The sequence below is a fragment of the Mytilus edulis genome, chromosome 7 (assembly GCF_963676685.1).
Source record: "Mytilus edulis chromosome 7, xbMytEdul2.2, whole genome shotgun sequence".
Taxonomy (NCBI): Eukaryota; Metazoa; Mollusca; class Bivalvia; order Mytilida; family Mytilidae; genus Mytilus; species Mytilus edulis.
This window is the reverse complement of record NC_092350.1, coordinates 48,011,852-48,031,247: the sequence shown is the minus strand read 5'-3', so window position 1 is coordinate 48,031,247 and position 19,396 is coordinate 48,011,852. Positions and strand designations below refer to the sequence as shown.

Genomic DNA, 19,396 nt, shown 5'->3' with positions numbered 1-19,396 from the left:
ACTTAAGATAATAACTACATTAAATGTATCATAAGATGTTGGATATCATCCATTCAAACTTAAGATAATAACTACATTAAATGTATCATAAGATGTGGGATATCATCCATTCAAACTTAAGATAATAACTACATTAAATGTATCATAAGATGTTGGATATCATCCATTCAAACTTAAGATAATAACTACATTAAATGTATCATAAGATGTGGGATATCATCCATTCAAACTTAAGATAATAACTACATTAAATGTATCATAAGATGTGGGATATCATCCATTCAAACTTAAGATAATAACTACATTAAATGTATCATAAGATGTGGGATATCATCCATTCAAACTTAAGATAATAACTACATTAAATGTATCATAAGATGTGGGATATCATCCATTCAAACTTAAGATAATAACTACATTAAATGTATCATAAGATGTTGGATATCATCCATTCAAACTTAAGATAATAACTACATTAAATGTATCATAATATGTTGGATATCATCCATTCAAAATTAAGATAATAACTACATTAAATGTATCATAAGTGTTGGATATCATCCATTCAAACTTAAGATAATAACTACATTAAATGTATCATAAGATGTTGGATATCATCCATTCAAACTTAAGATAATAACTACATTAAATGTATCATAAGATGTTGGATATCATCCATTCAAACTTAAGATAATAACTACATTAAATGTATCATAAGATGTTGGATATCATCCATTCAAACTTAAGATAATAACTACATTAAATGTATCATAAGATGTTGGATATCATCCATTCAAACTTAAGATAATAACTACATTAAATGTATCATACGATGTGGGATATCATCCATTCAAACTTAAGATAATAACTACATTAAATGTATCATAAGATGTGGGATATCATCCATTCAAACTTAAGATAATAACTACATTAAATGTATCATAAGATGTTGGATATCATCCATTCAAACTTAAGATAATAACTACATTAAATGTATCATAATATGTTGGATATCATCCATTCAAAATTAAGATAATAACTACATTAAATGTATCATAAGTGTTGGATATCTTCCATTCAAACTTAAGATAATAACTACATTAAATGTATCATAAGATGTTGGATATCATCCATTCAAACTTAAGATAATAACTACATTAAATGTATCATAAGATGTTGGATATCATCCATTCAAACTTAAGATAATAACTACATTAAATGTATCATAAGATGTTGGATATCATCCATTCAAACTTAAGATAATAACTACATTAAATGTATCATAAGATGTTGGATATCATCCATTCAAACTTAAGATAATAAATACATTAAATGTATCATAAGATGTTGGATATCATCCATTCAAACTTAAGATAATAACTACATTAAATGTATCATAAGATGTTGGATATCATCCATTCAAAATTAAGATAATAACTACATTAAATGTATCATAAGTGTTGGATATCATCCATTCAAACTTAAGATAATAACTACATTAAATGTATCATAAGATGTTGGATATCATCCATTCTAACTTAAGATAAACACAAACACAACTCTAGGATTTTGACTGGTGGAATTTTAATAAAGATGTTCACATTTACAATATCTTGAATTAATTGATTTTCTTATTTATTTGTATGAATCTAATATTGTTTAGCTCAAATAAGACGCTCATCTAGTATGTGATTTTGTGTATTGTGTCTAAGTGAGACATTTGAACATCTTCAATGTGTTATTTTTTTTTTAACTTTCAGGTGATTTTGCAATCCTGTTGAATTCAGGAATGACTGTGAAGAAGGCTCTGATGTATAATTTCCTATCAGCCTGTATGTGTTATTTTGGTCTCATTGTTGGTATATTACTGGGAGAGAATACAACAGCACATGACTGGGTGTTTGCAATAGCAGCTGGAATGTTCCTGTATATATCATTGGTTGACATGGTATGTTAGGTTTTTAAGTCCTACCAACGATAGTAGATGGGCATTATGTTTTCTGGTCTGTGCATCCATTCGTTGAAGTCCAATCAATTTGAAATTAAGTACATCTGTTCCCTATGATATGATCTTCCTAATTTTAATGCCAAATTTGAGTTTTTATCTCTCAATTGCATAGTCCAATGAACATAGAAAATGATATTGCCAGTGAGGCATCTGTGTACTATGGACACATTCTCGTTTGAGAAGAATTTAAGGGGAGATAATTCTAACTTTACATTATTATCTACACTGTAGTCTGTCAATAAAATTTTATGTAAAAAAATAAAAAATTAAAAGTGAATTGATTAAATTAAATCTATAATTAAAGGTCTATTCCAGGAAATCCGAAAAGGCAATCTTATCTCAGAAGTATGTCAAAGGTTGAGAACTTCCAATGAAGATATAAAAATAAAAAGATGTAGTTATGATTGATAATGAGACAACTCTCCACCAGATCAAATGACCAAGAGCAAGATTTTCATTCTGATTACTAGTTGTACTCAGTTCATTATTAATTGTAGATTCCAGTTGGATAAAAGGCGTCACTCTGTGTGTGATTTCCACTTTAGCTTTTTATTTCCTGGCCACAAAATGGTCGGGGCCATATAGTTTTACCCTTATCTGTCATTCAGTCATTCTGTCATTAAGCAACGAACAGTTATACAGTCTTTCTTTCTAATCACCTTCATATATGGATCTAATTATAAGACCGCAAAAATTGAAATATTTTTGGTCGTATATTGGTATCACGTTGGCGTCTTCGTCGTCCGTCGTCGATGGCGTCCGAAGACTTTTGGTTTTCGCACTAGTTTGGGAATTAGGAGCCAAAATAGGCCAAAATAAGTATTTTCTTAGTTTTCGCACTATAACTTTAGTTTAAGTAAATAGAAATCTATGAAATTTTGACACAAGGTTTATGACCACAAAAGGAAGGTTGGGATTGATTTTGGAAGTTTTGGTCCCAACAGTTAAGGAATTATTGACCAAAAAAGGGCACAAATAAGCATTATTCTTGGTTTTCGCACAATAACTTTAGAATAAGTAAATAGAAATCAATGAAATTTAAACACAAGGTTTATGAACACAAAAGGAAGGTTGGGATTGATTTTGGGAGTTGAGGTCCCAACAGTTTAGGAATTTGGGGCCTAAAAGGGGCCAAAATAAGCATTTTTCTTGGGTTTCGCACCATTTCTAAGTAGAAGTAAATAGAAATCTATGAAATTTAAACACAAGGTCTATGACCATAAAAAGAAGGTTGGGTTTGATTTTGGGAGTTTTGGTCTCAACAGTTTAGGAATAAAATTAAACATTGTTTGAATTCATAAAAAAAAAAAATATTTGGGGTTCTTTGATATGCTGAATCTAACTGTGTATGTAGATTCTTAATTTTTGGTCCCATTTTCAAATTGGTCTACATTAAGGTCCAAAGGGTCCAAAATTAAAATAAGTTTGATTTTAACAAAAAATGAATTCTTGGGGTTCTTTGATATGCTGAATCTATACATGTACTTAGATTTTTTTTATTATTGGCCCAGTTTTCAAGTTGGTCCAAATCGTGGTCCAAAATTAAACTTTGTTTTTGATTTCAACAAAAATTGAATCCTTGGGGTTCTTTGATATGCTGAATCTAAACATGTACTTATAATTTTTATTATTGGCCCAGTTTTCATGTTGGTCCAAATCGTGGTCCAAAATTAAACTTTGTTTGATATCAACAAAAATTGAATCCTTGGGGTTCTTTGATATGCTGAATCTAAACATGTACTTAGATTTTTTATTATCGGCTCAGTTTTCATGTTGGTCCAAATCGTGGTCCAAAATTAAACTTTGTTTGATTTCAACAAAAATTGAATCCTTGGGGTTCTTTGATATGCTGAATCTAAGCATGTACTTAGATTTTTTATTATTGGCCCAGTTTTCAAGTTGGTCCAAATCGTGATCAAAAATTAAACTTTGTTTGATTTCAACAAAAATTGAATCCTTGGGGTTCTTTGATATGCTGAATCTAAAAAAGTACTTATAATTTTTATTATGGACCCAGTTTTCATGTTGGTCCAAATCGTGGTCCAAAATTAAACTTTGTTTGATATCAACAAAAATTGAATCCTTGGGGTTCTTTGATATGCTGAATCTAAACCTGTATTTAGATTGTTGATTATAGGCCCAGTTTTCAAGTTGGTCAAAATTGCAGTTCAAAATTAAACTTTGTTTGATTTCAACAAAAATTGTATATATGGGTTTTTTTGATATATGTTTAATCTAACCATGTATTTAGATTTTTGATGTTTGGGCCCGGTTATCAGATTGGTCCACATTGAGGTCTAAAGGGTCGAAAATTGAACTTTATTTGATTTCATCAAAAATTGGATTCTTTGGGTTCTTTGATATGCTGAATCTAACCATGTATTTAGATTTTGGATATTGGACCATAATAGGTAATGTCCAATTTAAAATTTAAAGTTTTTAAGTTTAAGTTCTTAGACCACATTCATTATGTGTCAGAAACCTGTCTTGTGTCAACTATTTAATCACAATCCAAATTCAGAGCTGTATCAAGCTTGAATGTTGTGTCCATACTTGCCCCAATGTTCAGGGTTCTAACTCTGCGGTTGTATAAAGCAGCGCCCTGTGGATCATCTGGTTTTTAGTTTGTTAATCTACTATAATGAGTTACAGCTTGTGTTTTTGATTAGTTGCACTTCACTGATTTTTTTTTGCAGAGACAGAACAGCCCTTTGTACAGAATTCAGCAAAACAATTTTTTTTTTGCTAGATATCAATAATGCCAAATCTGTGAATTAACAACCTGACAAATTTATTTATTCTGTTCCAGATGCCAGAAATGAATAGTGCAGCAGAGTCAGAAGAAAATAAAAAGAATATAGGTTCATTGCAGATCTTTATTCTACAGAACGTTGGATTGGTTTTCGGATTCACTGTTATATTAATAATGTCTATTTATGGAGGAGAAATTAACTTCCAAAAATGAAGTGGTAATATTTCGCTTTCTGTTAAGAAAAGAAAGGGGAAAATTGAATGTTTGAAATGAAGATTAAATTAAAACTATGTGGATGAAAGTTTTAGTGTGTAATGTGGGATGTTTATTTAACTCAAACAAGATTATTACCTTTTGAAACAGTTGGAAAAGGAGGGATTATTATAGTTTATAACACTTTATATTAATAATTCTATTATATTTGTGGAGTAGAAATCAAATGTGAAAGTGAAGTTGAAAAAATGGAGTGGAAAATCATCATTTGATAAATAATAACATTGTAAACAAAGTTTAAGAATGTAATGTGGGATATATATATATATTTATTTTAATCATACATCAGTACTGTTTGAAACAGTAAGGAGGGATAACTAAAGTTCATCACATTTTAGTATCTATGATTGTATTACATTAATGCCAAATTATTATTTTCTATTCATTCATAGTCATAGGTGATTCTCATATCACACACGATAGTTATTGACGTATACATGTTCTTTAAGTGAATGCAAAGTTATATTTCTACAATAAGTTTTTATATTGTGAATATGAAAGGGCTTTCCTGTGATATTTTTAAAAAAATCAAGACAATTCAAGGAAGACTGTTTGACCCTCACAATTCAATGAAAGCTGCCTAGTCACATCTGTATAGATATTATATATCAGACTTAGGTCACTATTTTTATAAAATAATTTCTACAAGAAATTTTGGCATCAAACCAATGAGCATGATGAGTTAAATTAAAACTTTCTTTTTCATATTGAAAAATAAGGAGGGTTTATGTATATTATTTTATATAAATATTATCTGTAATGCAACTGATATGTGGCACTTTTATCTGTCTATAAAATACAGGAAGTAAAAAACAAATAGTTCCATTGTTAAAGATGATACAATTTCTTCCTTTTAACCAAGGTATAGAAAGATGCAAAATAATCTATTTTACATTTTAAAAGATCCAGTTGCCGTAGATAGTTACACTTAAAGTATGACGAAGTATAAAAAATTTATCTGCGAGGCCAGTTCTAGTTGAATTCCAGTCAAGTCATGTACTATATTATATATTTTTTCACTAATCATCATATATTTAACATGCTAGATGTTTTATAGCGCTTTGTGTTTTGCTAATACAATATCCACAACATAAGCCTAATTATACCCCATGCAACGAAGTTGAGAAGGGTATAATGTTTTTGAACCGTCTGTCCATCCGTCAGTCCGTCCGTTCATCAGTCCGTCTGTCCATCAGTCCTGTTTCTTATCATCGCAACTCCTCTGAAACCACACAACAGAATTTCATGAAACACTGTAGATAATAAGGACATTCTACGTAGATGTGCATATCGACAGGAAATTACGATTCAAATATTTTTTCCCGGACTTAAGCCCCTTTGATCTTATTTGCTTTAATGTACTACTGCAACAGTTTGTCATCGCAACTTCTCTGAAACCATACAACAGAATTTCATGAAACTTTGTAGATAATAAGGACATACTATGTAGATGTGTATATTGACAGGAAATTACGATTCAATTTTTGTTCTAGGAGTTACGCTCCTTTGAACTTATTTGCTTCAATGTACTTTTGCAACAGTTTGTCATCGCACACAACAGAATTTCATGAAACTTTGTAGATAATAAGGACACACTATGTAGATGTGCATATTGACAGGAAATTATGATTCAATTTTTTTTTCTTATATAATTTTCTTTTCTTACACTTATTTAATTTCTCCAATGACAACATGGGGACGTGGGGTGTGTGAGCGCGCTCACTAAGGTTCTTTAATTTACAGAGGTATTTTGGATTTAATTATTTGTGTACTAAATTTTAATTTTTTATGCAGTTATCATTCACATTTACTTGTAACTCATTAGACAATCAGTGTACATTGTTTTGACAAATTTATATTTATTATTATTTCTTCAAAGTTATAAATATAATATTTGTTGAAATTTATCTAAGCATTGATAAAATCAAAAGTTGGGTAAACAAATATTGGAATGAATAGAGACATAATTGAGCTTTGTTTTCATTCATCAGGTCCATTCCATGTAGAATGTTCTTGAAACTCACTTTCAAAAGACCCAAAATGTTTACTGTATTTAGAAGTAAGAGCAAACAAGGCAAAGAATGGTAATCATTCAATGAGTCAAAATACTACGTCTTTGTAGGGTGATATATATGTCATCCTATGGACTATTGCTTCTTGGACTAGCACTTAATAAATTGGTCTCAGTATGACTGTGTTGGTCTAGTTTAGAGCAGGGTTCATATTCATATCACATTATCACATTCTTGTCCATAGCATCCATTTAGTTTGCCATAAGACGTAAAACAGGAAAAAAGTTGATTTGTAAAATTAAATTTTTTTCTTGTTCTACTTCATGTTTTATAACAGTATAAATTAGAAGTCAAAAATGTATTTTTGTCGAGCCTGCATATCTTTTGTCGTCAAAGTGAGACGAAGAAATCCTACATTTTGTCGTCAGCATTTTTGGACAGAAGCTTGTTTATGATTAGAAACTAGTATCTAAAAAGGAAATGTAAAAAATTATAACCTGTTTTTCCATATATTTTACTAATCAATGGACTTAATTTTTTGTATTAGATTCATAAACCTTCCAGGATTTTTACCAAACTTGAATAATAGCTTCTAACAATCAAAAGATAGTATATAGAGGAAAATAAAAAAAACAAATCTCCCTTTTTTGTTGAGCATGCAACTAACAGCAAAAGTATGGGAGATACTGGGTTCCGCTGATTGATATTCCAGATGTCAAAGACAATAAATGTTTTTGTTTGCCTTTAGGTTTGTCATGACTATAAGATAAAGAAATAATTTTATAAATAGCTGAAAATACTGCTCATGTCAATGGTTGTTGTAGAAGAATTAGATATTATCACGTATCTGACTATTGGACATTTAATGCAAGAGCCTTGCCATATTGGCATGGGTTATTTATTTACAAAATATTACTGTAAAAGCATCAAATGGTTATTAATGATTGATAGTATAAGTACTGTGCATGAGCAATATTTTATTTGTGTTATTTCAACAGATGTTTTAAGATGGGACAATGCCCTTGACTTGTGTGCATGAATTTTATCTATATATCAAATTATGATGAATATGAACTGATCAATGTATGCAAGGTTAATAGTTTGTGCAGAATATTATTATTACAAAAAACATATTCATATAATAAATGCATTTATTAAGATCTCAAGCTTCTATTACACAAAATTTCGATTTTGAATGCTTTACAGCCGATTTCATTAAGTGTGTAGCTAAAGGTAATATCTTTTGCTAGCTTGCTTGGTAGCTGAATCGTGAAGTCATTATTATGTAAGGTATACTACCCTCCTTTCGAAGTAGCCTAGTCCTACAGACAGATAGATTGGTTTTCTGTTGCACTAGTCTATTCTTAAAGGAGGGTAGTTTTCCTAACCTAATAATGACTTTACGGTTTCGCTAGCAAGCAAGCTAACTCAAGATATTACCTTCAGCTACACACTCAATAAAATGGGCTTTAATGTGTCAAATGTATTTGATTTTACACTAAATATAGTAGAAAAAGATTTGGACAGGAGTGTTGCACTTGTGTTTTATGTACTTGTTACTTTGAATGTGTGTCATGAAGAATATGAGATACAAAAAATACTTCAAAACGATATTAACAAAATATGTATGTTCATGTATTTTAAAGTCTCTTTTAAATTAATCTAGTCTTTTGAAAAATATATATATGTCTGTAATGCTGAAAAACATATCCATGGTTTTTGAAGAATGTTTAATATATATAATGACATATATATGGTTTTTGAAGAATGTTTAATATATATAATGATGTAGAAAGATATAAAATATTTCTTGGGACAATTTCCTTTTGGTTAAAAGGATGAAATCCATTGACTTAACATATTTAAACGTACATGTATTATTGTATTTATATATTTTTAGTGTTATATAGGGTAAAATTTAATTGTTGATTTTTGTAATTGATTCTTTCTATCTTGCATGACTGTGGGTAAATTCACAAAATTTTCAAATTGTTATACATTTTTGCAAAGACAGGTTGTATTTCATAACACATATATTTCCTGAAAAATTCCTGAATCTGAATAAGACGAACGGCCTATTTAGAAATTGTTTCCATAAATTATTTATTTCTTTTAAAAGTATGTAAATGCAACATTATTACATGATTTCTGATAAAGTTCAATAAATAAACATAGAAAGTACTGTGTAGTTAGTGAATTTAGGTAGGTAAACATACATGATATAGGTATTTGTATACATAGCTTGAACCATGCATTTTGTTAGTATGTTTAGTAAGAAAGATGATTTGATTATAATTTGTGTAGAATAAGGGATGAATATATAATGTTCAAGGTATTGTCAAATGTTTTTAAAAAAATATTGATCATCGAACAAAATACATGTATATGAAGAACCAATGTCAGTTAATATATGATCATTGTAGTTTTAAGCAGTTTTATTGATTTTAAGCATTTGTATATTAAAAGCATTTCTAATGTGGTGTTTAATGATTTTTTGTATTTTGTTTATTTAATGTATTGCTTGTCAGAATCAGTTAGTTTTACAACATACATTTGTTTATTAGACATCCCTAAGTCAAAGTATATCTCAGATGAATTTGGCTATCCTTTTAAGGTCTCTTGGGTCATAAATCTTCTAATTTGGCAACTTATTTTTACATCCCTGTCAAATATTTATGTTTTGAGTGTTTCTGATGTAGGTGAATCCAGAAAAATGCTGTTAAAGCATGAAATTTATGAACTGCTTATTTTCATTTATGTGACAGATTTCTGTAAGCATCACACATCTTTTTCAGGTACACGCTAAAAGAAAGCCTGCTTAGCCAAATAAATAATCAATTTAGAAGGAATTTTCCTAAGGGCTGTTCCAAATATAATTGTAGTTGGGCAAGAAAGTATTTTATTTTAGATTAAACTGCAATTTGTAAATTTGCCCCTCCCCCCTTTTCCATCTCTATCTTCTTTCAATTACATCTTGAGCGGCACAATCAAAATCTTCTTATAAGGCCAGTCTTGCTTGTGGGATGTAAAACCTTAGGTAATGAAAATTTAAATCATCTATCTCTAATTTAATTTTATCATAAAAATTATTTTAAGTAAATGCATTCTGCAAATATTTGCACTGTTCTAAGTCAGGAATCTGATGCACAGTAGTTGTCGTCTGTTTATGTAGTTCATACTAGTTATTTTTGGGACCCTTTATAGCTTGCTGTTTGGTGTGAGCTAAGGCTCTGTGTTGAAGACTGTACCTTGACCTATAATGGTTTACTTTTATAAATTGTTACTTGGATGGAGAGTTGTCTCATTGTCACTCATACCACATCTTCCTATATCTATGACTAGGACATATCTGACAGTTGAAGGGTTGGATTACGGATCTTGCATAAACACATAACTTACTAATCTAACATCTAACTACTTCTCAAACTAACATGTTCTCCACTATTTTTGTATGTTTATCTTTTATTTTTTGTATCTGTCTACTGATATTGTAACCTTGAGTTTGAAATCACATGACACATACATTTACAAACCATATTTTTCTATAGTTAGCATGGTATCAAGCTCTTAAAAGAGGTGTGTTTTGTTTTGTTTGTTTTATATGAATGATTTTGTGTTGTTTTAACAGTTATATTATGCAAATTATTCAGCATAGAATATCTCTTCTGCAATTGTATTGTTTATTTGAGTTATTTTATTTGATGTTGTGCTGAAGTACTACCATAATCTTGAGTGTCTAATTACAAAAAATAATTATTTATTTCAATTATACAATAAGTTGAAATCCAATTTCAACCATTTTGATACAATTTTTTAAATCATCTGCATATGTATAAATTTATATTTATTTATATTTATATGAATTGTTTTCATTCTCGAATAATAATATATATTGACTTTGCATCAAACCTGCCAGTATCATTAGCATATTTTATTGAAAAAACAATTAAATTTTATCAAGAGCTTTTTTAAACATTGTTAGTTGCTAAAGTCAACCTTTCAACTCTTTGGTTTGTGGGTTTGAACCCTGTAAGTGGCAAGTTGGGCTTGACTCTGATCTGAATTGACCATTTTCCCGCTGATGGTGGTTTTCTTCAAGGTAATCTGGCTTCTGTATATGACAAAAACAGACTTGCATGGTGAGGTGGTTAAATGAGGCATTTATATCCAACAAAAACAAACACATAAAACTCAGTAAATCAGAAGACCCCAAGATAACTGAAGATATAATACCATGATAGACATAAGTTTCGCTGGAGCAGTTTCAATTTTGATACAATTTTAATTGAATTGATTAGTTGCAAAAATCAATGGTTAAAGTGTTTTTTGCCCCAGACATAGTGGAAGGGGCATTAAGTTATTTATGGACACATTCCCAATTTATTGCTGTGAAAGAAAGTTTGAATCAAATGGTGTGTTAAGATGTGATCTATTTCTTATATAATATCACATAAAATGCGATTTGGTTGGTTTTTCATGCAAGCCATAAAAATACATAATAAAAGTATGTAATTGTGCTGACACTATGTAGACATAGTTAAAAGTTTGTATTCTTAAGTTTGATACCAATTTAAAAAAAGTCCTGTAGAAACACAAATTGAACGAATTGGAGTCAGATTGAAGAAAGGAAGGATGATATCTAGTGATATATTCCGATAACTAACACAATGACTTAAGCAAAACATATCCATTAAAGGGATTGACCTTAATTTCTATTGTTTACCCTAAAACAATATTTCTTACAAGCACAGTAAGAATGTACTTTGTAGAAATCAGTTTCTACAATAATGTGTGGGGAAAATGCCTAAATTTAGATTAATGAACGAAGTCTTTCATCACTTCAAGACAAATGATAAAATATCTTTATTACTACTATTCCTTTCAGGTTTTTATTTCATGACTTATTATACATGCTATATGATCATATTCTAACTAACCGGTTTCTATATTTTTCTATCATAACTGTCAATCAAAGTTTTTAATTTTTTTTTTATTTTAATATTTGTATAAGCATATTCTATTTAGTAGAGGACTCTACTCTGCACGTCTGCACCTTTTATTTTGTTCTGGTTACTTCAACTGATCATGCCAAAAGATATTAATATATAACCTCAATCTCCTCAATATTCCAAGCTTCTCAAATATCATACCTGTAACATATTGTAGTAAAATAGGTCCTCTATTTGACACATTTAAGCATTGTTTTAAGCATTACATGTAGTCTTAACCAGTATGGGGCATTACTTAAACAAGTAACATTTAAAATTACATATACAAGTAATGTTGAAAACGAGGCTATTTTAAAAATAACTTATATAAGTAACTTTTCTAAATATTATTTTTATAGGTGTCCAACTACACATATTTTACTAGCTTTAACAAATTTTCACGGTCATCTGGTTATTTTTCCCATGAAATATAAAATCTAATCTTTCGGAAACACTAATTGCCTTTCTGACGCACTTATCTTTCATATCGAGGCTTTTGGGTCAAAGATTGGTCCCTTGGGACTACTAAAATATCATTTTCCTTAAACATCTTGAAGGTAGACAGATATAAATAGATAGAAACTTGTGAATTAATTACGACTTGAAGTTTTTTATAATTTGTAACCCAAAACAATTACATAATGTTTTGTATGTTCCTTAAATAAGTGTTATTACTAATTCTTTTAAAGATGTATAAAATAACTTATTCAAGTAATATTTTTGTCATTATTTTTAAAGTAACCATTTATCTCTATATTCCTCTTAAATCTAATAAATTCTTCATTTTATGATATAAAATGCTGTAAAAATTCATGAAATCTACATTTAGCTCATGTTTCTATTGAAATTTAAAATAACTCAATTGAGTAATTTTATATTTTTTTAAACAAAAATTACCTATATAAGTAACTTAAAAAAATTACTTGTTTATGTAATGCCCCTGACTGTTAACATTTACAGAAGTTTTAAAGTCATATGGAAAGATTAAAGATCTTCAGACAATATTGAAATATATAGAACTATTAAATGTGTGTAACTGTTAAATGAATGCTATTTTTAAAATGATTATAAGTGTATTATGATTCTTCTTTTTCATCTATAGGTGGTTAAAGAATATATTTATTGTAAAATTACACAGAATTTATACTCAACTCAGTCAAGCAAACTCACTGTTGAGTTTTTTGGAATGTTATATACATTGATCTCATGACTTAATGTTTAATAGTTATTTTTATATGGACTATTTTTATGATTCAAAAGAATCCATAAACAATTTGGCAAACATTGCCTTAAATGTTGATGATGTATTTAAATGGGGAATGAATAATTTTTGGCTTTTGTTATTAAGACTTCATGCTCCAAAGCAACACATAATGTATATTATATATATATCAGATTTCTTTTGTTCTGATATTTTGACTTCTACTGTAAATTCGAATATACCAAAACTATGTTTCTAAGAATGATTTTATTATTATTATTATTATCTTTGGTTTTACAGTCAGGCTATCTGAGAGGATATCGTGGACTTTCATCTACCTATCGTTACTTTTTGGGAATCATTTACAGATCTGATGACCGTTTTGGTTTATTTTGCATCAAGGAGTCTGGAGAATGATTTTACATATCATACGATCTACTTAGTTTATGTTAGAAAAAAATAGTTATGGATAAAAAGGCAAACCTTAAGACTAAGTAAAATTGTCTACATTATGCACTTTTAAGCAAGTATTTTCATTATATGAAGCAAGTCATTAACTAGCTATAGGTAGATATAGGAAGATGTGGTGTGAGTGCCAATGAGACAACTCTCCATCATAGGGCATGTTAGTTTGTGTTCACCTTAACATTAGGATGACATCAATGAAAAAAAATAAGTGTGTTTTAATTATGATTGTCTGAAATAAAAACACAATATTATCCAAACAGTGTTCAGTGTTATAATTGTTCTTAAAATAAAACTCAAACTGAACTCTTTTTACCACACCATGTCTCTCTGCTTTTAGAGTTCATGTGATTCCATAGTACTAAGCTTTAATAATATTGTAGATTTTGCTTTTTCATACATGAAACTATTGTAATACTTTTGTATCTTTTTGTCTACACCATTATCATCCCTTTTCTGCGACTTTGATTGCGACAAATTACGTTTTTCTTTATGGGTACCTCCTATATATCTGCGTACATTTCCGAAGTACCTCTGATAATCCCAGGTTGTTTGTATGGTTGGTTTTGTTCAGTGTTTAGTTTTTATGTATAGTTTTGCCTATTATGTCGGTTTGTTTTGTTCACATCATAGTTGTCAATAGAATGGAATTTTATGTGACTACCATACAAATGAGAGGTTCAGCTAGCTATTAAACCAGGTTCAATTTACCATATTCCTACAAATGAAAGTGCCGGTACCAAGTCAGGAATATGACAGTTGTTATTCATTCGTTCGATTTGTTGATTTGAATATGACATTTAATTAGGAACTTAAGTTTAAAATTTTCCTCTGAGTTCGGTATTTTAATAATTTTACATTTCTGTATACTGTTGTTTTTGTCTTTTATTTGTCGTGTTTCGTTTCTTTCCCCTGGTTTTGTCTCGCCAGCATTTCTCTATATTTAAAGCTGCCAAATTTGTGTTCTACGTTTTGAATCAAATTCTCATTTTTGATTTATAACATACTAAAACGTCTATATGTTTGTTTTTCTCACACATTGTTGCCACCAAAATGTAATTCTATGCGACTGTTATTTTACTTTTTATCCAAACTATAAAATGTCTTAAAAAAACAATTTACAATGTATGGACTGTATAATATGTAACAGCAGTTTTTGTGTATTTTAGTCTAGACGCAATCTAATGTAGCCACCGAGATGACCCCTTAAGACTCCCGACAGTAATATAACCCGATGTAAACATAAGTATCGATATAAATTGATAGTGAATTCGTTCAATTGGATTTTTCTGGGTCTGTTTGATTTCATATTTTATATGTTTATATTACCGGTCTTTTCTTTTTCTAAATAGCTGAACACGCCTAGCTTATGTGTAACCCCTCTTTTGCTTAGTGGTTGAATTGAAAGTAACATAAAGATGAATTTTATGAGGTCCTTTTCTCTGCATTTTGTATTGAGACGTCACGAAAAAAAAAACGATCTTCCTCATGGATTAATTTTTTAGGTGTGTTTGTAAATCCTTTTTAAAACCATTTACATTCCATCCCCAAATCTCGTGTAATACGACATTTCTCCACTCTCTGTTTTGCTAAATGATGCGCTATCAAATTGTATGTTTTTTCACCATAGTGAATTTTAATTCTGGTTGACATATTTAAGTGCCAGTCTGCCTAAGAATCAGGCAGTGGTGAAAACATGACCAAAAAACCCCACTCAATTTGACATTGATTTTAGTTCATAATCTGTAGTTATGCACAAAAATAACATTCATTTCTGTTTTCTGCTCTGGTAATAGAAGATACAATTTGGTTGAAATGCACTAGAAATTAACGAATAAGGGGAGATAATTCTGTAATTTGCTATCATTCTAACAATTTTCTAACCAAGTTATTTGATATTACCAGACACACACAAACGAAAGACTAATACTTTTTAACTCAGGATGATGGTTAGTATTAAATAGCATGATTAGCTCGGTGGGTTTTTTCTTATCATGTTTTAATTTTTACCTTAATTGCCTGATTCTTACAAAGACTGGCACTTAAACTCTTTACATTCAGTGCAATTGGGGACATGAATGAAATTGATTTTTACATCTACACTAAGGACATTGTATTATGTTAATGCTACATGTAAACATTCTACAATATGTACAATGCATTTTTTCTATTCGATATGTAATTGTTGTAATATGCATCTGGTACACGTACATCAAAATACAATATTTGCGTAATATCAAGACAAATTTACGAAAAAAAAATATAAACATCAAGTTCTAAATAAGACCCTAATATATTCCAGATTTTCCTAAATATACACAGTCATATAAGCCAACATTTACAGTCAATTCGCCGTTTCAGAATCTAATGCATCTTGGGTAATATTTTCAAACATGTACACCAAAACGTCGTGATTGGTTAAACATTTCATAAACAATGGAAATTCAACAAATGACGTGACGGTATTTTCATTTTGGGGTACGAACAATGAAATTACCCATAGTTCTTTAGATTCTGAAACGGCCAATTGCAAAGGATTTGATTTTGCATTATTGATCCTTTTATTCGTGTTTTGTATTACATACTTACCAAATTGATAACAACGAATAAACTTTTTTTTTCACTTGTTTTGAACGGATGAACATTTACTCCTCCCTTTGAATCGGATTGTTTGAGATTCGCCGTGTTAATAACTACTATTAAAGATTGTGGTTACTTTTAGACACCAATGGCCCTGGTTATAAGATTTGTTCGTAAAGAAATGTCTCATTAAGATAAATGTAATATTTTCAATACGGTCATGCATTTAATAAAGACCCATGCATCATAAACTTGTCGAGTCTCTTACTTTTATCTTTACTAATTGCGGATTGATTGTTTTAGTTATGCACATTTTCACAAATAACAAAAAACAAACTCATTCTATTAAAGCAAAAACCAGTTTGTTTATAGTCGGTACGTTAAGGTCGTGACATTAAATATATGCACTTTTTTTATTTGTTGAAGAGCCTGTATTCACCTATAATTGATTCATGAAGGACTGTGCATCATCTGGCCTTGCGGTCATAAAACTTTCGTGCACGATTTTTGTACTCAGACTCAAGAATCAACCAATCAAATTGCTGGATTTCACATTTCGAGCATGATTTTTGTGCTCCGAGCACTGAGCAAAGTTTTATACCTTCAAGGCCTGGTCTCCTTCTTGCTGACTTTCAGTAAGAATAAAAACAAGCTAGTACTTCACATTCTGCGTTTTAAGTTTTTTTTCGATTTGTCAGTTTTGAAATATGCACCATTGGTATCTTCCGCCTTTTTAGCAATTGCATCAATTAGTATTCATTCCAGCTAAACACTCTTCGATTTGCGCTACAAATGATATAATATTTGCGCCAAAGTTAAACATTCCATTTGGAACAATAATAAACTAATTTAAAATCATTTTTTGACTACATCATTAGGATTTAATATAGACCATAGACGATAGATGTAATCGTTAGACATATACTCTACACTGTACATTATATTCTACAAAATTTACGTCTTTGTCAGAAATATCACTTACAATCAACTATTTTGTTGGCGTCGTTGTACACAAAGTTGTATGTTTGTTTGAATTCTTTAACCAGCTGTGTTGTATGGCTATGATATTTTTTTTATTTTCAAAGCTTGATCTCAATTAGTGTCACATTTATCTAGTATATGCCTGTGTTGGTTGCCTACCCATTTTGTCAATATATCAAAACTGTGAATAACTGTCATACCGGTGGAAGATAGCTATAAACCAGGTATAACCCACCATTATCTTCAGGAAGTGTCTATGCAAAGTCAGGAATATTACAGATGTTTTCCATTCGTTCCGTTTGTTGATACTAGTACAGTCTAACGTTTAATTTAATAAATTTTATGAACTTTACCTTTTTGAATTTACCTTGGAGTTCTGTATTTTGTTAATTCTTTTTCTTGTATATTGTCATAGAAATGGAAAAGTTTTGAAGCTACATGATCTGTTGAGTCGGTAAACAATATAACCTGCGACTAGGTTATTAATGAATCTGACTTCTATCTTCATTTTGTTATGATAATGACTATCGTCCATGTCAAAGACGTACTTTACTAATTGCTGCTAAATTGACTGAAATTTTGAAGTCAATTCTTTAAATCGTTATTCATGTAAAAACTTGATTATATCTTTTACAATTTTCCGATAGATTTCTAGTATACCCTGTTTATTACTAGTAAAACCAGCATATCTTATTAAATAATTGTCGAATCAATAAAATGTGTTTCAAACATATGCACTTAGAACATGGACTTTTTCTTTTTGTTTACATCTGTTGCAGAACATGCGGAACTGAACAAATTTATGCATCAGTATGTTTTTTCCTAGATGTATAGAGTGGTAGTAGATTTATTTCAATCGTTTTTGCCCAAGATGATGTGTTTTCAACTGATAGTTGTATTTTTGCTGAGTTGGTGATCACTAATTAAAGCAGGTAGGCATATTCACATTTTACCTATCTAGCACCAACATACTGACATTTTGAGGTCCCATTCTGTTGTGAAAAATTTATTCGCCATTTCATTTCGTCTTTTTTTTTCTCATATAAATCAACATAAAACAAGGTTCTTGACAATATTATCTTTGTTATTACTACGTTCACACATCATACTGTACCAGTATATTTAATCTTCTTCTATGATTTTCGGTCTAGTTTGTTGACTTTATCCACTGCTGTTGCTATAATTTCATTTCTTTTTCTGACTATTTACAAGTGTAGATAGTATGTTTGAATGTTTAACAGTGTTTGCTTACATGGGATTCTATATATATTATATTAAACTATTGCACAATCAATGACAATGACAGCTGACCTGAACCAAACACTAAAAATTAGTAGTATTGTTTATTTTTAATACTTTGTTTTAATGTTCAAGACTTTCATGCAGGAGACACTAATTGCATTGATTACCAAATTAATGATGAAAGTGATGAAATGTGTTCTACCCATTTGGTTTTGGATACATATGTAGCTAGGAGAGGAACACATTAAGTTCATTTCTTCGTGATGTGATTTTTACTATATACTAGTATACGTATTGAGTTTACAAGATCTTATAAATTTATTTTAATTAAGTATTAATTTTGAAATTTTAAACCTGTAACTGACAACAATATTGACATTATGTCATTTCCAGTTATGCTCACTGTGTAGGCAATGTTATTCCAATTTCATATAAGCACAAAAAACTAAAGGTTTTTCTTTTCCCAGGAATATATTACCTAAGCCCTATTTGACACATTTTTGGGGGAATTTTGGGTCCTAAATGCTCTTGAACTTTGTACTTGTTTGGCATTTTAACTGTTTTGATATGAGTGTCACTGATAAGTCTTATGAAGTCTAGCGTATTACACTATAATCTTGGTACCTTTGATAATTATTCGTGTAATCACAGATTCTTGATTAGGTCATTAGGTTAAACGTGGTCTTTGATCGCATATTTTAACTTTATGCTGTTTTTAGTTTTGACTTTTTTTCCTTTATCTTTTACTTTAATGCATTTTACCCTAAAGAGTTTCCTATGATGAGTCTTACTATGATAAGTTTAATATTTTGAGTTTTACTTTAATGAGTCTTACTCTATGATGAGTTTTATTACGTCTGTAATTTTAAAATGTGTTACCTGATATTGCGGGTA

The 19,396-nt window shown here is 29.7% G+C and overlaps 1 protein-coding gene across 2 annotated transcripts in view; it reads left to right on the top strand.

Moving 5' to 3' along the window:
- LOC139481672 (metal cation symporter ZIP14-like) overlaps positions 1–5,008 on the top strand; it is a 50,462-nt gene extending 45,454 nt beyond the window's left edge. For both annotated transcript variants that reach the window (XM_071265129.1, XM_071265128.1), the window contains 2 exons: positions 1,761–1,948; positions 4,818–5,008. In XM_071265129.1, the coding sequence (XP_071121230.1) occupies positions 1,761–1,948; positions 4,818–4,973 (344 nt within the window). In that variant the 3' untranslated portion in view covers positions 4,974–5,008. The remainder of the gene's footprint in view (positions 1–1,760; positions 1,949–4,817) is intronic.
- The last annotated feature ends 14,388 nt before the right edge of the window (positions 5,009–19,396 follow it).